At 36.8% G+C, this 20051-nt stretch overlaps 2 protein-coding genes across 7 annotated transcripts in view; one reads left to right on the top strand and one right to left on the bottom strand.

Moving 5' to 3' along the window:
• FAM228B (family with sequence similarity 228 member B) overlaps nt 1–20051 on the top strand; it is a 29846-nt gene that overhangs the window by 6196 nt on the left and 3599 nt on the right. Inside the window, exons 1-8 of one of the 6 annotated variants that reach the window (XM_006910275.3) lie at nt 4953–5310; nt 5918–6048; nt 11589–11657; nt 13345–13533; nt 14166–14246; nt 16721–16808; nt 16903–17059; nt 18374–18481. In XM_006910275.3, coding sequence (XP_006910337.2) covers nt 5058–5310; nt 5918–6048; nt 11589–11657; nt 13345–13533; nt 14166–14246; nt 16721–16808; nt 16903–17059; nt 18374–18481 — 1076 coding nt within the window. In that variant the 5' untranslated portion in view covers nt 4953–5057. Of the gene's footprint in view, nt 1–1992; nt 2089–4952; nt 5324–5917; nt 6049–11588; nt 11658–13344; nt 13534–14165; nt 14247–16720; nt 16809–16902; nt 17060–18373; nt 18482–20051 lie in introns of those variants that run through there. The other 5 variants (XM_015588153.2, XM_015588152.2, XM_015588149.2 and 2 more) reach the window with 5 other exon arrangements.
• PFN4 (profilin family member 4) lies at nt 1713–4078 on the bottom strand. Its single transcript, XM_006910274.3, has 4 exons — nt 3954–4078; nt 3409–3546; nt 2484–2589; nt 1713–2000 (listed from the first exon to the last, which is right to left on the bottom strand). The coding sequence occupies exons 1-4, from the start codon at nt 4068–4070 to the stop codon at nt 1972–1974; spliced, it is 390 nt and encodes a 129-aa protein (XP_006910336.1). The 5' UTR covers nt 4071–4078; the 3' UTR covers nt 1713–1971.

The raw sequence follows: 20051 nt of genomic DNA on the forward strand, positions 1-20051 counted from the left end.
GTGGGAAAACAGCACCTGTTCTACCCAGCTCTTTAACTATGACCCAAGAATGACTTATTTTAGGGTCCCAAGAATGATTCTCAATTCTAAAGAGGTTCTGTGATGTTCAGGCTACTGAGAATGGAGTGGGGCCTGTGCAGCTCTGGGCACTACCTGGGTAAGGCGCTGCTCTCAGGGCAGACCTGTTCAGGGAACTAGGCCGTTAGCATGGGCTAGAGTGCTCACACCACTTCCAGTCTGTTTCTTCTTCTTTCCCTTCTTCCCTTCCTCCCTTCCTTATATACTCATCCAATTTGTTCATAGATAATAATCGAATGCCCACTGTTTGATAAACATTGTGCTAAGTGATGGGATAAAATGATGAGGGGTGGTAGGTTAGGCATATGGGTAGAAAGCACTTCTTAATAACTTTAAAATAACTTTTTGGTAAAACTTTGAAATGGAAAAAAATGAAATTGAATGCTTACCTTATATAATGTGCAAAAATTAACTCGAAATGGATCAAAGACCTAAATATAAGAGCTAAAATGACAAAACTCTTAGAAGAAAACAAGAAGACCTTGGATATGACACCAAAAGCACAGGAACAAAAGAAAAAATAGGTAAATTGGACTATATCAAAATTAAAACTTTATGCCTCAAAGGACACTATCAACAGGGTAGAAAGGCATCCTATGGAATGGGAGAAAGTATTTTCAAATGGCACATCTGATAAGGGATTACTATCCAAAATATATAAAGAACTATAACTCAACAACAACAAAACCCCCCAAACAACCTAATTAAAAAATGGGCAAAAGACTTAAATAGACATTTCTTCAAAGATATCCAAATGGCCAATAAGCATATGAAATGATGCTCGACATCACTAATCATTAGAGAAATGCAAATCAAAATGAGATAACTCTTCATACCTATTAGGATGGCAATTATCAAAAACCAGAAAACAACTGTTGGCAAAAATGTGGAGAAATCGGAACCTTTTCTGTACTGATGATAGGCATGTAAAATGGTGCAGCTGCTATGGAAAACAGTATGGCAGTTCCTCAAAAAAAGAAAAAAGAAGAGAAAAGAAAAAAAGAATTACCGTATGATTTAGCATTTCCACTTCTAGATATCTACTCAGAATAACTTAAAGCTGGGACTTGAACAGATAGATATTTGTACACGCATGTTCATAGCAGCATATTCACAACAGCCAATGGGTGGAAACAATCCAAGTGTTCATTGATAGATGAAATGGATAAACTAGATGTGGTATAAATGTACAAGGAATATTATCCAGCCTTAAAATAGATGTGAATTTTGACACATAGTACAACATGGATAAACCTTGAAGACATTATGCCAAATGAATAACCAGTCACAAAAGGACAAATAGTGTATGATTCCATTTATATGAGGTAACTAGAGTAGTCATATTCATAGAGTCAGGAAGTAGAATGGTGGTTGCCAGGGACTGGAGGGAGAGGGGAATAGAGAGTTAATGTTTGATGGGTTCAGAGTTTCAGTTTTGCAAGATGAAAAGAGCCCTGGAGATCGATGATTGGTGATGTTTGCATAACAAAATGAATGCACTTAATGCCACTAAACTGGATGATTAAAGTGGTTAAGGTGATAAATTTTATGTGATATATATTTTACTATAATTAAGAATAAATAAGAAAGTATAAAAAAATATAAAAGCAGAGAAAATAGTATAATTGCTCCCAATGGATACACCATGTGAACCAGTCAGTGCTCTTACACTCATGCCAATGACCAACACTTAAAAAAAAAAAAACAAGTAAAATCAATCAAATAATTCTAATTAAAAAAGAGAACCTCTTGATTCGCTCCCTTAACTCATTCTGCCTTTTCGGTATCTTCTGTCTAGTGTTTTTCAACAACAAAATAAGGCATCATGTTTTCTTTAGGATCTATAGTTTTCTTCTAAAATATAAAAGCGGTCTTTCATAGTCCTCTGATAACTTAATTTCCTTTTCTTCTTAGATATTCTCCTGAAAGGAACAGAACATGGTTATTATTCATGAGCAGCAAATGAGCACCACAATATAATTCATCTGTTTATTCATTCCATAAACAATGGTGAGTGACTACTATGTGCTAAGCTATGTGACTACTATGTGATCCGAGAGTTGTCAAATCCGTGTCCTAAAAGAAATTTAGAGGGAGAATGTGAGTCTTGGCCATGATACCACCCAGGAAAGGATGCAGTTCACAGAGGGACAGAACAAACCTGACCCTCTTAGAAGGAGACCAGAGAAGAGTTCTAGCAGTGTTCCAGGGAAAATGGAATCCATTTTCCCTGCGGCTCAGCTGGACTCCATCCTTCCAGCGGGTGGTTATGTAAGGAACCCTAGTGTTCTTCCAGTCAATTCCTTCTTTCTGTCTTAGCTGATTTGAACTGGGTCTCTGTCACTTGCAGTCAGAAGACTCCACTACCCTAGGGTACGAAGATAGGAATTGGGAGACAGACTTACCCAGCTTCTCTGTGGCTTCCACACAGACACTAGGATACATGCCCTCAGTGTAAGTTGCCACCAGAAGGTGGAGATGGGTCTTCACAACAACCACACCAGTGTTTTCCTGGAGAAGAATAAAACAGATTGCCCTTCTCTTGGTTCTAATCTGAGGACTAGCAGTTACTCTCCAGCTATATTTTTCACCGTTTTCTGACTTCCATAGATTCATATATTTGTTTTTGGACTCTCTACTATTTTTCTCTCATTTAGTTGTCTTTCCTCAAAATGTTTCAGTTTGTTGTAATAACAGCTTGTGCATTTTGAAAAGTTCCCCAATTGATTGTAAACATCCCTATCCCAATGAGAAAAACTGATGTAATGGGAACGTAATACATTTTGGAATGGGACAACGTAATACATTTTGGAATGGGCTTCAATTCTAGCACCTCCATTTTCTGCTGCACAACCGGAAGAGTTATTTAACTTTGTTTACCTCAGTTTCCTCATCTGTAAAATGAGGCTACTTAGGTTACACTGTGGATGAAGTGTGCTTAATCCATAATTAGGGCATCTAGTAAATGTGAATTTCATCTACTTAATTCTTTATAGGCAAGACAGTCAGGAGAGGTTTTAAATTAAGCACAGGGTGATAACACTTTTTTTTTTTTTTTTAAGAAGGATGTAGAATATGAAGGATGGACAATAGGGGAAAGAGACAGTTCAGACAAGGTTTAATTGATTCTGGAATGAACATTTCTCAAAATCAGGCTGTTAGTATTTTCTTTTGCATATGCTTTCCTGGCACTAGACTGTTGTCTCAAACATTGCCATTGCAATAATGGGCTTAGTCTGTTTTATAGATAGGATCAGAAGAGACAGAAAATTTGAGTCAAATTCTTTTCTAAAAGTTTTTACCCAGCTATCTTTAATCATCAATACTCACATTCTTAGCATAAAGAGAATAATCATCAGCCCGGACACATTTGTAGTCCTTTTCCTTGAAATACAGTCCTTCTCTTCTGGCTCGCAAAGGGTTCTTGGCAAATCCATTCACAAGTGTCCGAACATCACTGGGCATTACCTGCAGAGGTTAAATAGACTAGGAGTGAGCAAACTGTGGCAGGCCAGCCACATTTGGCCCACTGCCTGTTACCATAGGCCTGCAAGCTAAGAATGGCTTTTACATGTTTAAGTAGTTGGGAAAAAAAAATCAAAAGAATGACATTTTGTGATGTGTGAAAATTACATGAAATTTGAACGTCAGTGCTCGTAAATAAAAAGTTTTATTGGAACATAGTCATACCCATTTCCTGTATTGTCTATGGCTGCTTTCCCATTACGACAGCGTAGTGGTTGTGTAGATGTGACACAAACCATATGGCCCGGAAAACTGAAATGTTTACTATGGCTCTTCAGAGAAAAAATTGAAAACTCTTATGCTCAAACTTTTTTCTTTAAAGTTCTATGCTCAAACTTATTTTTCCTTACACTAAATCCTGGTGATGCTATACACAGGCTCCGCTCCTGGAGTTTGATGAGGGCTGCACTGTCCACATGCTTTGTTCCCAGGAGCGAATCTAACAGTAAGTTCTGCAAATGGCTCATGCTCCTTCCGCTCTTTTGAAAAAGGCTGCAGTTGAAAGGATCTGCTCTGGCTTTTAAAGGCCTGTGAATAAAAATCCCCCCTAAGATACTTTGGACAGTTTTAGCGTCAGCATGTGTACTTTGAAAAGATGAAAAGTGATGGCCTGTCATCTAGTGTGGACCAATACTCGAAGAGGAAAACAGGATGAGAGAAAAATCACAGTTTACACAGAGAGGGGTTATGAAGTGAATCTGTCAAAACACAACTCTTATTTTTTCTAGCTGTGTCAATGGTTTGCATCAGAATCGTCTGGGATTAAGAAACAAGAAACAAAAGCCTGCAGGGGTGGAGAACTACTGAACTAAGTAAACAAGGCTAAATGATGTGCTGGGCACGAGTTCTCACATTCCTTTCTCAGGACACTGATCTACAATCACTCTGAGGGACTGAACACATGTTTAAGGCAGTTAGGTCGACACTTTCCGCACAAGTCTCCTTGGACCGTGCTCATCAGGCCAACCTCCACAAAGTACTCGTTCTTCCAGGAGATACTAAGGGCAGGTGCCCCTTCCCGCCACTCACTTCGTGGTGGTTTGGCCCACAGCGGGAGGGATTCCCCCAGAGCGGGACTGAGGGTGATGGAGGGGGCTAATACCAGTCCTGTTGGTTGGGGAGACGCACAGTAGGCACTGGGGCTGGGGGGAGCGCGGTGGGACAGGGGGCAGCGGAAGCCACCAGGCTCCCCCTGCAGGAGCCCAGCGCTTCACCAGGGGCTGGGCTGGCAGGCTGAGCAGCCGCCAGTCAACGGACGCGGGAGGAGGAGGGGCGGGAAGGCGACCTGCCGGCTATTGGCTGCGACAGCTGCCGGTCACCGAGAAGCGCTACTCCGGTTCTCAAACCAGGACCTGCCAACCCGCCTCCGCCCTGCAGGCTCCCAGGCCCCTTCTCCGCCTGACGCGGCCGCCGGGGCGCAGCGGCCGGGTCTCCGCGGCCCGTGGCCCCGCGGAATGCGGAGTCCTCCGCCCGCCTCGGTGCCTCGCGGACTCGTTGTCGTTGCCGCGGCGGAGGGGCCACGGGGGCGGTGCGTCCCGAGACACTGTCCGCGAAACGTTCTCACGTTCCGAGGCGACGGGCGCGAGCTGACCGGGCCGCAGGCCCAGGTGGGCGCAGTCTCCCGCCGCGGCGACGCTTCCGGGGCCGTGGGCCGTCGGGCCGCGTCCGCACGTGTTGCAGGGAAGCCGAAGGCCCTGCCCGTCTTCGGTGGGCACCTGAGGTGCGGGTCGCGCCTGCAGCCTTCCTGCCAGACCGGACGGAGGTCGCAAGCGTCTTGTTGACGGTGGGGGGAGGGAAGGGACGCAGTCCTGGGTGCTGTAGGTGTACAACGGAGCACACCCTAATGACAGCTTCTCCCGCAGATATGGTCTGGTGGGGGGTAGTTTTGGGGACAAATTTTTGTCTGAAAGCCCCTCCTCTCTCCAAGAAGCCCTACGTGTGTGGGCTTTAGTAGCCAGAAAGTTGCAATTCCCGGTTCGCGGCCAGCAGTCAGAAAACTGCTGCAATGTCATTCCTAGAGGCCGGGCGGATAATTGCCGCCCCGGCTCCAAGGGGCTGTGCTGTAGCACGTGGAAAGCCTGAAATTCCAGGGGGAAGCGGGTCGGTGCAGAGAGAACCCCCTGCTTAAAGGAGGCTGGCTCTGAAGACATTATCAGAGGCTATGGTAAAGGCTTCTTGTTAGGGAAAGTGTGGCTGCCTAATGTTCAGAATTCGTTCCAAGTCCGTTCATGGTCACAAGGATTGATTATTAATAAAACAGAAGAGAAAATAAGATGCCTGTGAATTCTCATTACTAAATAAGCTAATTTTTCAGTTTTTCTAGGGGCTCTATTATTTGTGACCACAATGAAAAAGTTAGACAGTGATGATCCTGTAACTAACAAATTTCCCAAGCTCAAGAGCTCAAAAGAATGGTTGGAACCACAGCCACTTTCTTTTATGGAGGTACATTAGTATGGCATTTTGAAGTTTATACTTGGGTTGTTGCATTGAGAGGCGGCTTGTGCTTAAACATTTTTTTCTGTTTTCTATTTCATTCTTTATATAATGTTTTCTATTAAGTTATTAGTTTCTTCATTTTACTGTTTGCTCTTTATTTTCTACTTTCTTAAGGTATAAGATAAAGTTATAAAGTTTCTTTTGAAGAACTGCTTTAGCTGCATCACCCAAATTTATACATGTCTTTTTCGAAGATGTTAATTTCTTTTTTTCTAAATAACTTTATTAAGCTGTAATCGATATACATATTGATATTTTTAAAGTGTACAGTTTGATAAATTTTGCATGGTTTCACACATGAAACCATCACCACAATCAGGATAATGAATATATTTGATACACTCAAAGTTTCTTCATTGTGTCCCTTGGTAATCCCTCTCTCTCTGCCTGCCCTCCAAGGCAATTACTGATTTGTGTTCTGTCACTATATTTCATTTTGCATTTAAAAATGTTTATATAAATGTAATTTTACAGTATGTAACCTTTTTGTCTGGTGTCATTCACTCAGCATAATTATTTTGCAATTAATTCATGTTGTTGCATGTATAATACTGTTTTTTTTTTTCTGAATGCTAGATAGCCCAGTTTGTCCATCCTGTTGCTGCATATTTGGGTTGTTTGGAGTTTGGGGCTATTAAAATAAAGCTGTTAGGAACATTTATGTACATGGCTTTGTATGGACATATACTTTCATTTCTCTTGGTAAATATCTAGTTGTGGAACAGCTAGGTCATATGGTAAATAAATTTAACTTTTTATGAAACTGCCAGACTGTTTTCCAAAGTGACTATTATTTTACATTTTCACTAACAGCGTATGAGAGTTCCAGTTATTTCCCATCCCAGCCAACATTTGGAACAGACTGTGTGTGTGTGTGTGTGTGTGTGTGTGCACATAATCTTTTTGAGATGTTCTAAAAGGTGTATAATGGTTTTCTTCCTTCCCATATATATGTTAATTAGTGAAGTGTATGTTCAAATATTTTGTCGATTTTTAAATTGAGTTGTATTATTGTTTTATTGTTGAGCTTTTATTATTGAGATATAACTCACATACTATAAAATTCACTACTTTATTTAAGTGTTCAATTCAGTGGTTTTTAGTATATTCACAAAGTTGTGCAACCATCACCACTATCTAATTCCAGAACATTTTCATCATCCAAAAAAGAAACTTCACTTCCTTTAGTAGTCGCTCTCCATTCCCTTCCTCCCTTGGCTCCTGGCAATCACTAATCTACTTTCACATTTGTCTATTCTAGACATTTTATACAAATACATACAGTACGTAGACCTTTGTGACTAGCTTCTCTCACTTAATATACTGTTTTAGAAGTTCACCCATGTCGTAGCATGTATGAGTACTTCGTTCCTTATTATGGCTAAATAATATTCCATTACATGGATATACCACATTTTGGTTATCCATTCCTCAGCGGATGGGCATTTGGGCTGTTTCTAGCTTTTGGCTATTATGAGTAATACTGCTATGAACATTTGTATACAAGTTTCTGTGTGAATATATGTTTTCAATTCTCTAGTATATAAGCTACAAATTGAATTACTAGGTTATATGGTAACTCTATTTAACTTTTTTTTTGGCAGAACATAGGTTACTTTCATTTTTATAGAATTACACAAATTATAGGCGATCATTATGTAAAATTTAGAGAATTCAGACAAAAAGGAAAGATTAAAAAATTAAAATCAGGATCTCATATAGGTGAAATCACATACATTTCAGGTTGGCTTTTTTCAACTTAATAATATGTCTTTAAGGTTCCTCGATGTGTTTTCATGGCTTGATAGCTCATTTCTTCTTAGCACTGAATAATATCCCATTGTCTAGATGTACCACAGCTTATTTATCATCCACCTATAAGGACATCCTGATTGATCTCAAGTTTTGGCAATTATGAGTAAAGCTACTATGAATAACATGCAAGTTTTTGTATAGACATAAGTTTTCAGCTCTTTTGGATAAATAACAAAGAATGTGATTGCTTGATCGTATACTAAAAGTATGTTTAGTTTTGTAAGAAACCACCAAACTGTCTTCCAAAGTGACTGTACCATTTTGCATTTCCACTGACAATGTATGAGAGTTCCCGTTTGTTCACATCCGCTTTAGCATTTGGTGCTGTCAGTGTTCTGGATTTTGGCCATTCTGATAAGTACACAGTTGTGTTTAACTTTGTGAGGAACTGCCTATTTCCCACCGTGGCTGTACCATTATACATTCTCATCAGCAATGTAGGAGAATTCCAATTTCTCCACTGCTTGGATTTCATCGAACCTCTTTTATCTGTAAGCTTATAGTCCTCAATAAATTTGGAAAAAATTTTGACCATATTTCTTCAAATATTTTTTCTATTCTCTTCCCCTCCTTTTGGAAAATGCAATTATATGTATAATGGCCTGCTTGAAAGCATCTCATAGCCCACTGACACTCTGTTAATTGTTTTCAGACTCTTTCCTTTGCATTTCATTTTGGACAGTTTCTATCTACTGTTATGATTTTAAGTTTACTAATCTGTTACATCAAATTTACTGATAAGCCTGTCTGGTTTATGTTTCATCTTAAATATTGTAATTTTAATCCCTAGAAATTTTATTTGGGTCTTTACTTAGATCTACCCTGTCTCAAAATGTCTACTGTTTCCTCTAGCTTCCTGAACTTAGGAACAACAGGTATAATGATTATTTTCATGTCCTGGTCTAATAAATGTATCATCTTTGTTATTCCTGGGGCAGTTTTGATTAATTCTCCTCTTCATTATTAGTCAAATTTTCCTGCTTCTTTGTATGCCTGGTGATTTTTTTATTGGACGCCAGACATGGTGAATTTTACCTTGTCGAGTGCTGGATGTTTTTGATTTCCCATAAATGTTCTTGAGCTTGGTTTTAGGATGCAGTTACTTGGTTCGAGTGTTGCCTCCAAGCTTTGTTAGGCAGGACCCCAGTGGCGTTTAGTGTATGGCTAATTTTGTTCCACTACTTACACAAAACCTCTCCAAGTACTCAACTCAATGCTTTGCGAACATGGAGTTTTTTACTCTGTTAAGAGGATTAACTCCTGCGGCTGTGTGACTTGTAGGGATTGTTCCCTCCAATCCTTTCAGGTGCTTTTCTGTCCAGTGTTTCTTGGGGCAGTTTCTCCATGTGCCTATAGTGTTCAGTATTCAGCTGAAGAATCAAGGGGGACCCTCTACAGATCTAACCCTCTGCAAAGCCCCAAAGCTCTTTCTTTGTGTAACTTTCCTCCCCTTGGAACTCTGCCTTATGAACTGTAGCCGTCCTGTTTCATGTTTCAGTTGTACAGCATAGTGGTTAGACATTTATATAATTTACAAAGGGATCCCCCCGATAGTCTAGTACCTACCTGGTACCATACATACTTATTACAATGTTATTAACTACATTTCCTATGCTGTACTTTATATCCCTGTGACTGTTTTGTAAACCAGTTTTGTTTTGTTTTTTTCTACTCCATTCTTTTATCACTTTTGGCACTCCAGTTATCTACTGGTTGAACCTTTTGCTATTGTCTTATAAGTCAGTGTAGATCTGTTTGTTATTTTCCAATCTATTTTTCTCTCTGTTTTTCAGATTGGATAATTTCTAATGATCTGTGTTCAAGTTCACTGACTCTTTTTTATCTCATTGCCAATCTGCTATTAAGCCCACTGAAGTCTATTTTTTTAAATTTCAGAACTGTGTTTTCTACTTGGTTCTTTTTCATAGTCTATATTTCTCCGCTGAGATTTTCTGTCCATTCATTAAGAGCATATTTCCCTTTAACTTCTTAAGCATAGCTATAATAGTTGACCTAAAATCTTTGTCTGCTAATTCCAACATATGGGCCATCTCAGAGTTGATCTCCATTAATGGCTGTTCTTTTAAGTATGGGTCACATTTTCCTGTTTCTTTGTGTGTCTAGTAATTCTAGACTATATTTTGGACATTATGAATGATGCATTATAAAGGGTCTGGATGCTTTTATATTCCTCTGAAGAATATTGAGCTTTCGTTTTACCAAGCAGTTAACCTGACTGACCTCAAACCCCAAACTTTGTGTGTCCTGCAATTGGAAGCAGATGAAATCACCGTTTAGTCTTTTTTAGCTGTAGATGGGCTGCATGGAGTCTGCCTTATACATACATAGTTCAAGGATCTGCCAGAAATGTGGTCAGATTTTTATTTTCAAAATTCGTGGCATCCCTCATGTGGCTTTCGTCTTTCAGGTATTTCTCCCCTCACTTTCCAGCTCCTATAGTGGCCCTGAACACTGTCTTCTAATTCTTGAATCTGTAAAACTACATGTTTCTGAGTTTGAGCCAACTCCCTTAGCCCTGACTGAGGCCTACTCTTAGACAAAAGTCCTTAAAAAACTAAAACTTATCCAGTGCTGTTCTCTTTTTTCCAAGTGTTGATTACTCTCTACTTCCTACATGCTTTTGGTCAGTCTCCAGTGTCTTTGGATTGTTGGTCTTTATATTTTTGTCTAGAATATTAATTCCATACCCATCAGGTTTTCAGAAAAACAGACTTGCCAGGAATAGGCACTCTGTTGAGGCAGAAAGAACAAAGAAAATGAATTTGGAGTTAGACACATTTGAGTTTAAATTCTGGCTCACTGCAGGTTTTTCTAGGCTTCTGGTTGTTACTTAACTTCCAACAGCCTTAATATTCTTGGAGGTTAGTTCTTGGATTTTGAGAGTTTACTCATCTGTTCTAGAAACGAGTAGTGGAACTGAAAACAACTATTTGCAATGACAGTTAATTTGAAATTATTTTATTTTTGTGTAATTATGAAAGGATTTCAAAGGCCCATCTCAAATGTCTCCCACTTTCGTAATCTTTTTTTTTTAATTTGATATAATTTTTTCATTCTAGTAAAATATATATAGTGTAACATTTGCTATTTTTAACCATTTTTAAGTGTATAATTCAGTGACATTACATTCACATGTATGCTAGAAATCAACCTCTTGTATTTTCTGGCAGATATTTGTGGAAGATTCATTATGATAATGGAAAAAATTGTTGTTATGATTATTTCCTGCAGATTGTGTTGCTTTAAAATCTAAAAATGTGACTTGTATATAAAAATACTTATTATTATCTGATAGCTATAATGACTAAATGAATTCAAATATAGGCCTAATTGTATCTATTTTAACCCATAAAAGTAAAAGTATATTATAGTATGTGAAAAAAGATGGCTTCTACCTACCATGTGACTGGACAAGTCATTTGTACTTGCGGGGACTCAAAATGTCTGATCTGAGTTATTTTTGCCCTAGAATGAGCTTTAGTTGAAAGAAGATTCAAATCTTTAAGAAGTACTTTATGGCATATTTTAGGTATAAAAACTGGATTTACAGAGAACTTTCCAGAGATATGTCTGTCATATAAAATATGTCTAGATAGTATTAACTTGATTTTTTAAGATTTGATTTTCAAAATTTTTTTCTGTCATTTTAGGAATTAGCTGAAGAAGATATTGATGCAGCTATTAGATCAATATTATATAGAGAACACTATGTAATTAAGGTAAGAATTAGCTATAGAATATGTCAATTAAAATTTTTTTGCCATTTTAGATGTAGTACATCATCATTATAAAAATTGTAGAAAATATGGAAAATAGAATCAAAAACACTCATAAGCCCCTAGGATTAACCTTAAGAGGTCTCTGAGATTGCTTTAATTGACTTCCTCTCTTCCTATACTGTGGAGATTCTTTCACAGAAACCTTATAAGAATTTTTCCCTTCTCACTTGTTCCTTCATCTTAATGGGGTTTCAGTGGAGTCACTATGTATCCTTAAGAGCTTTAAGGGCTGTTATTAGAATACAGTGACCAGCTGTTACTTACCAATACCTAGGTAAAAACCTGACTTTAACTGTAGCAGGGTGAGTTTAATTATGAGACAAGATGAACGTCTGTGTGAAGTATAGTAAATGCTGGAGTGGCTAACCTGTTTTTGTCTTTAAGAATTTTCTTTAGAGTTGTTTAAAGAGGAAAGGGACTATTTGAGAATGGTTGAGGTGTGCTATGACCTGAAGTTAGGGAGGGAGAATCCCTGCAAAGTAGGAAGCTCTTAGGGTTTTTTTTTTTTTTTTTAAATTTTGAATTTTATATTGTTGATCCTAGTAATTACATGATTTCATTTGCTAGATAAAAGGTTGATGAGAAGTTCTGGTGAGAATGATTTAGTTTTAGCCTAAATCAGGCATTTTCTTTGCGGGCTACTTGCCATTTGGACCACGTTGTACTACACTTCTGTATCTTTGCTTTTGTCTCTTTTTCCCCCATAGAATATTCTTATTCCACATTCTCTTTCTTCCCTTCTGTTCCTAGATAACTCTTCATTTTTAAGGCCCATCCGTAATGTCTCCCACTTTGAGAATATTTTTTAATTTAACAGTTTTTCCACTGTGGTAAAATACATATAACGTAACGTTTGCTATTTTTAACTGTACCATTCATTGACATTAATAACATTTACATGTTATAAAACTATCACCACTATTTCCAAAACTTTTTCATCACCCCAACTGAAACTTTGTATTCATTAAGTAATAAGTCCCCATTCTTTCCTCCCCAAGCCTCTTGTAACTGCTAATTTACTTTTTTTCTAATTTACTTTCTGTATCTATGAATTTGCCTATTCTAGATATTTCATATAAGCGGAATCCTACAATATTTCTCCTTTTATGTCTGGCTTATTTCACTTAGCATATTGTTTTCAGGTTCAACCGTGTTGTAGCATGTGTTAGAACTCCACTCCTTTTTCGTAACTGTATATTATTCGTGTGTGTGTGTGTGTGTGTGTGTGTGTGTGTGTGCGCCTGCCACATGTTGTTTATACATTCATCTGTTGATGGACACTCAGGTTGCACCTTTTGGCTTCTGTGAACAATGTTGCAGTGAACATTGGTATACGAGTATCTGTTGGAGTGCCTGTTTTTAATTATTTTATCTATATAACTTGCTATATTGTTCCTCCTCTCATTGTTTTGTAGATTTGTTTTGTAGTCTTTCTCCCCAGGGAGAGCAGGCAGGTTGTCTAATTTATCCACCCATTCTTTGTTTCCAATATAGTATACATCACACAGTAGAAGCCAAGTAAATGATTGAATGAATGAATGACTTCATGGAATATAAATTATGTTTAAATTTTAGAATGTGAAACCTTTAAGATAATATATTTGTCTTTTCTATCACTGTTTACTAGGAACTAGATAAACGTTTACAACATCATGACTTCCTAAATGCAAGAAGAAAAGAGATGTTACATAAAAGATGGGTTGACAATGTGGCACATCCTCTCCAGAAGAAAATTATAGAAAAAGTTTGTTCACATAATATTAAACAAAAGAGACAAGAAGAATTAGATAATTTTTTAAAATATGTAAATAAAAAGGTACTAAGAGATCATTTGATACCTTTTTCAGTTGGTTTAAAAATGATGATTATCTTTATTTATAATCATACAAATAGCCTGCCCCTCCCTACTCTCTTATGCATCATCTACACCCTGTTATAGCATATACTATTCTTAAATCCAGGGAATGTGGAAAGGAGAAGGGAGGAGGGCTAGGTCTGTACATTAAAATAATTTTTCTTTGTTGTTCCCATGTAATTATTAAGTTTATATACCAATTTAAAAATTTGGACTTTAGGTTCAGAATATATATGTATATACACACACATTTGTTCTGAAACTTGACTATTTACAAAGCTATAAAACATTTTTGTTCTCCTGGCATGTTTGACTAATAAGCATTTAAGAACAAATTTTCAAATCTTTTAGTGTTCCAACATTTTTTATTAAAATCTTGTATATTTTAAGTAGATTCCTTCTATCACTATAATATTTATTACTTCGATACATTAAATATAATTTCAAATTCGGTCTTCTCTTCCCTTTTGAGTTTGTCATTGATGGCATTTCAAAGCACAAGAATGGAACTGTGTGTGTGACTCTTGAGTTCTGTTATGCTAAAATTAATTGCGTACCTCTGTTTTTATGTGTGGTTTATTTCCTTCCTATAGGGAAACGCATTTATAGAGCATTATGATCCCAAAGAGTATGATCCATTTTACATGACCAAAGAGGACCTGAATTTTCTGAAGGTAGGATAGATTTCTTAGTTTAACCTTGGCATTCTGTGGTTGGTTTTTCTGAGCAGCCCTAATATATGATTCGTTCTTTAGTGATTCCCTAAAAATGTAGTAACATCTTAAGAATAGTGTCCCGTCTCTGTATCTTAGAAAAGGAACAAAAAAGCCAAAGTCCAAAGTAAATCAAACCTCTGTAAAATTTAAAAATACTGCATAATAATTGGGTAATAAGTAATGTTTAAATTTTTCATAACTTTTTAACTTGTTACAAAAGTAATACATTTCTTTTAAAAATGATAGCTAAATGAGAAAATCAATTCTTAAATAAAGAATTAAAAAACCATTCAATTCCATTATCCAGAAAGAACTCATTAACATTTTTCTGTATGTCCTTCAGCACTTCTTTTCTATAGTTATAGATACACATTTTTATTTTACAAGAATGGGATTATACCATATGTTCAGTTTTATAGTCTGCTCTTTTTCCTCAATAGTTTATGATTTGCTTATTTCTTTGTCGACAAATGTGAATATATAAGTTTAATCACTGCATGGTATTCTGTCATTAATAGTGGGTAACTTGCACCGAGGGTTTAACCAAATGTTAGGACTTTTCTTTTTTTTCATGTTAGTTCATCTTCTACCATGTCAGGTTATTTGTTCAAGGTCACACAGCTGTAAACAGAGCATAGATGTGTTTCTAACCATACATGGTGTCTTGCTAAATCATTATTTTTGACAGGTTCCGTATTTTGAACATTTAAATTGCTTTAGCCCTATTGGTTATAAATGACATTGTGATGAACATCCCTGTAACTATTTATTTCTTATTTTTTTCCTTAGGGTACATTGCTAGAAGTAGAATTGTTCTGAGTTAAAGGTTATGCATGATTTTGATTCGTACTGCTAAATCGTTATGTGGAATGTTTACATAAATGTGCACCCCCATCAGAGTCCATTTTCCCACACTTTTGCTAATAGTTGATATTATTAAATAAAACAGAAAACGTACCTTGAGTCATAGGCATTTTAAACTGCTTGCATTTGCATCCAAAGCAGGTCCTCCTCGCCCAAATTGGGGTATGTGTACGTATGTATGTGCTATTGTCCCTCTCTTTATAGGTGAGAGTTAAAATTGAGAGTTTAGAGTTAGAGCTATATGTATATATATAACTAGTAACATAGCTAGTAAGGGGCAATACTAGGATTTGAAACCATATCTTTTTGATACCAAAATTCCATTCTGTCTTTTACCGTGCTGCCTTTCTAAATGAAGCCGATAGGTGACCTCTTAGAGTAAGCTGAGCACGCCGAGGTTATAGCAGCAGTTCCCAAAGTGAAGTACATAGACCTCTGAGCATCCCAAAACCTTTTCAGGTATCCACTAGACCAAATATTTTTGTAATAGTGCCGGATATTATTTATCTTTTTTGTCGTGTTGACATTCGCTCTGATGGTGCAAAAGCAATGGTGCATAGAACTGCTGGTGCCTGAGAAGAGCTTACGTCAGTGTCAACACATGAGCTCACAGTAAAAAAAAAATTCAATTTCCATCAAGAATATCCTTAATCAAGCAGTCAAAGTTATTATTTTGAGCAAACCTTGCTCCTCGAGTACACATCTTTTTAACATTCTGCGTGATGAAATGAGAAGTATGTGAAGAGCACTTCTGCTGAATACTGAAATACAGGGTGACTGTTTGAACCGTGAGCTAGACTGGTTGATTTTTTTTTTTCACAGAACACCATTTTTACTTGAAAGAATGACTTACAAAACTATGGTTATTAAATCTTAGGTATTTGGCAGATATTTTCTGGAAAATTAGCAAAGTGAGTCTGTCATTTCAAGAAAAACAACCGACAGTATTTGTTGCCAATGATAAAATGTGAGCTTTTAAGCCAAAAATTTGAATTTTGGAAAAATCATATCACCATCATGAGAGTAACAGCATCCTAATACTCAAAGATTTTACTGATGATATTGGTAATAATAAGGAATGTGATTACTGTATAACAAAATGTATTAACACTTGGAATATCTCACATAACTCAGTGATCCGATTTTTTTTCCAAACAACCAATTCATGACATGGATAAAAGATCCATTCAAAGTTCAAGACAGACCAATGGATTTCAATGAGGCAGAGTTTGAATAATTCACTGATAATAGTTTTAGATTCTATGTCATAACTAACTTAAAGAAACTACCACTTGTTGAGTTTGGGTATAGTATCTGAGAAGAATATCCACGATGATCTGAATAGGCTATTAAAACTAGAGTTAACCACAGCTGGAGGGCCTTGCTAAGAGATGTACTGGAGTGCCCCCAGCTCTTTGTGACGTGTTAAATATATACAATGGTTAGACTGTCGTCAGTTTGTAGATGCTATATTCTTCATTCTTTTGGCATAAGAGCCATAAATGGATGTTTGGGATAGACTGAAAAAGATCTGAAACCCAGTTCTCAAAGAAGTGCTTTTCTTGTAGGTTACCATCCCACCATTTCGTGATCCTTTGAAAAAGGCACAATATGACAAAGATAATGAAAAAAGAACTCTTCTTCAGTGTGAGACTGGTACTTAGTTTCTAATTATTATGTGATTTCATAACCCAAGAGCAATAGGAGTTGTATTTCAGTATGCTAATTCAAGTTACTAATCTTCCTGCAGGCAAAATATATACAATGAAAGAATTTAAAGAGATTGAGAAGGCCAAACTGCATTCCAGATTCCCAAGAATTTCTAATCCAAGGCACTTTATGACTCCAAATGAATGGCTTAAACTGCCTACACGCTATATAGAAAGTGAATTTTGTAAAAGGAGCAGGTAATGTTTAATATTATAGAAATTATGGAACCTATTGGAATTGGAAAACTTTTCTTGAGACTATATTTTGTCATAGTTATGATTCTCTTTTATTTCATTTTTCAATGAGAAATATACCGTAATTCTTTTTTTCTCTGTATGCCATGTTTCTTTTTTCTTGGATACTTTCAAGATTTTCTCGTTTTCTCTGGTTTTCATTAGCTAGACTGATGTGTCTAGGGTTTTTTTTTCCCCCTTTCCTTCTGTTTATCCTGCTTAGGGCTCACTGAGATTCTTGTACCTGTGGTTTGATGTCTTTCATTATTTTTTTGGACGTTCTATGCCATTATCACATCAAATATTTCTTATGCCCATTCTTTCTTTTTTCTTCTGAGATTCCAATTCTATGTATGTTAGACCATTTGATATAGTCCCATGGCTACATAGCTTTTAGATACTGTTCTTTAACTTTTTTTCTTCTTGTATTTCAATTGGTCAATTTCTACTGACCTATCTTTAAGTTCACTGAGTCTTTTCTCAGCTGTCCCATATATACTGAAGAGCTTATCAGAAGAATTCTTCATCTCTGATGTAATGATTTTTATTTCTAGTATTTCCATTTGATTTTTTACATAGTTTTCATTTCTCCTGAAATTCTCTATGTGTTCATACATGTTGTTCACCTTTCCATTAGATTGTTTAACATAATCATTGTTATTTTAAAGTCCCTATCTAATAGTTCTAACATTAGGATCATTTCTGAATTTGGTTCTGTTGATTGCTTTATCTCTTGATAGTGGGTTATTCTCTCTTGCCTTTTTTTTGCATGTCTTATAATTTTTTATTGAATGCCAGATATTTAAGGTTATTTTGTCTTGCATTTTTTGGCACATCCTGTAATTTTTGCTTGAATGCTCTTCTCGGATATGTTAACACAGGAAACCCTTTTGTTATTAATAATGCTTTGTACACTAATCCAGATGCTTGCTATACCTATTTCTTTTCTTTTACTCAAAACTTATTTAAAAATTCACATTTTTGATGAAAACTCATTCTAATTAAGTCAAAATCAGTATTCTTGATTCTTTCCATGAATTCTTTGTGTAACCATTTGCATGCCAGGCATAGTTAGAGGAATGGCCAGTCTAGGTTCTCAGTAAATAGTAAACCAATCTCCATCATGGTTTCAGCAACTCTTACACACCCAAGAATGCACACAAGTTTGAAGGAATGGTATTTTGGACAATATACATAACAATGTGCAGCAATAATTTCTGTAAGAGTATAAGCTAGTATTGTTTTCAAAACATCCTCACATGTGTTATCTTGTTAAAGGTTAAAAGTGAAAGAGAATTTTAACAGTAGTAGTTTTGATCTGAAACCCTTGGCAAGAGCTTCTCATCTTCTGGAATCCCAGAAAAAAGAAAAAGCAGTTATTTCCAAGTAAGTCTGTTCTTCCATAGCTCTGCTCTTCTTTCATTTAAAATGCTTGGCTGTGTTTCTCCCCTTTGCCATCCTTTTAAGTTGCTGGAGTCAGTGCTGAGGCATATGCCAGACTCTTGTGGCATGACACCAGGCATCTCCCACCACTGTGTCTGGGTGAGGTGGCAACTTTCCTCAGCTCCTTCTCGTTTTAAAGAATGAACAGCTGACACATTTGGGAATAACAAGCACAGGCACAGAAAAAAGTTGTTAACAACTCATATTAAAGTTACAGGTGAGGAGATTTTAATTGATTTGGAACAGTATAAATGGAGTTTTGGACTGGCTTTGGTGGGTGGTAGCTGTTACAGTATTGTACGCAGAGTGAAGAGATGATGTGAGCAGAGAAGTGGTACATACTCTGTGTGTAACGTGGGGAATCGTCCCGATGAACTGGTTATGGAATTAGTCGTAAGAGATTTCTCTGCATAGTGAAATAACTTGTTAATGATCTGATTAAAATAGGATCCTTCAGACATTGCTGGAGGGAATGTGAAATGATGCAGTAACTTTGGAAAACAGTTTGGCAGTTTCTCAAAAGGTTAAACATTACATTACATTACCATGTGACCCAGCAATTCAACTACTAGGTTTCTTTCCAGGAGAAATAGAAACATATGTTCTTATAAAGACTTGTGCCCGAGTGAGTGTTCATGGTAGCATTGTTCACAATAGCCCAAAACTGGAAACAACCCACGTGTTCATCAACCGGTGAATGGATATACAATATGTGGTATATTTATATATGTAATATTATTTGGCAATTAAAAAGAAAAGAAATACTGATAAATTCTGTAACATGGATGAACATTAAAGCTATTATACTCGGTGAAAGAAGACAATCACAAAAGACTACATATTGTATGACTATTTATATGAAATGTGAGAAAAGGCAAATCTATAGAGACAAGAAGCAGATTATTGGTTGCCTAGGGCTGGGGCTGGGAATGGAGAGTGATTGTAAATGAGCATGAGATTTCTGGACTGATAGAAATGTTCTAAAATTAGATTGTGGTGATAGTTGCACACTTCTGTAAATATTCTAAAAGTCATTGGTGTGTATACTTAAAATAGATGGATTTTATGGCGTGTAAATTATATTTCAGTAAAGACATTGATGATGATAAAAAAAGAACCTAGCAAGGCAGAAGAAAAATGAGCTCGTTTGATGTTGTTTAGGGAGTTGGCTTACAATACTGTGTTCCTAAAAAGTCCCAAAACAAGGTGCAGTAGTTTCCCTTTTGCTGAATAGGCTCAGAATTTGATGAATATATACAGTGTGGCAGAAGCTGGAGGGCTTACACAGGTGCTTGATGCTGGCATGGCCAGCAGAGAGAATGACTAGTTGCCTCATAGGACACTTAGTGACTTAAAGCAGAAACGGATGACTGTTAACGATGGAGCTGGCCATCGTGGACATGCACCTTAAGGTGTGGTTTAACAATTTGCTGCTTTTTGAGTAGGAGCTAAAATTGAAAGATAATAGGAAACAGTGAAACTAAGCCCTACTCACTTGATAGCTGAGGGCTCA

The sequence above is a fragment of the Pteropus alecto genome, unplaced genomic scaffold (genome assembly GCF_000325575.1).
Source record: "Pteropus alecto unplaced genomic scaffold, ASM32557v1 scaffold61, whole genome shotgun sequence".
Classification (NCBI taxonomy): Eukaryota; Metazoa; Chordata; class Mammalia; order Chiroptera; family Pteropodidae; genus Pteropus; species Pteropus alecto.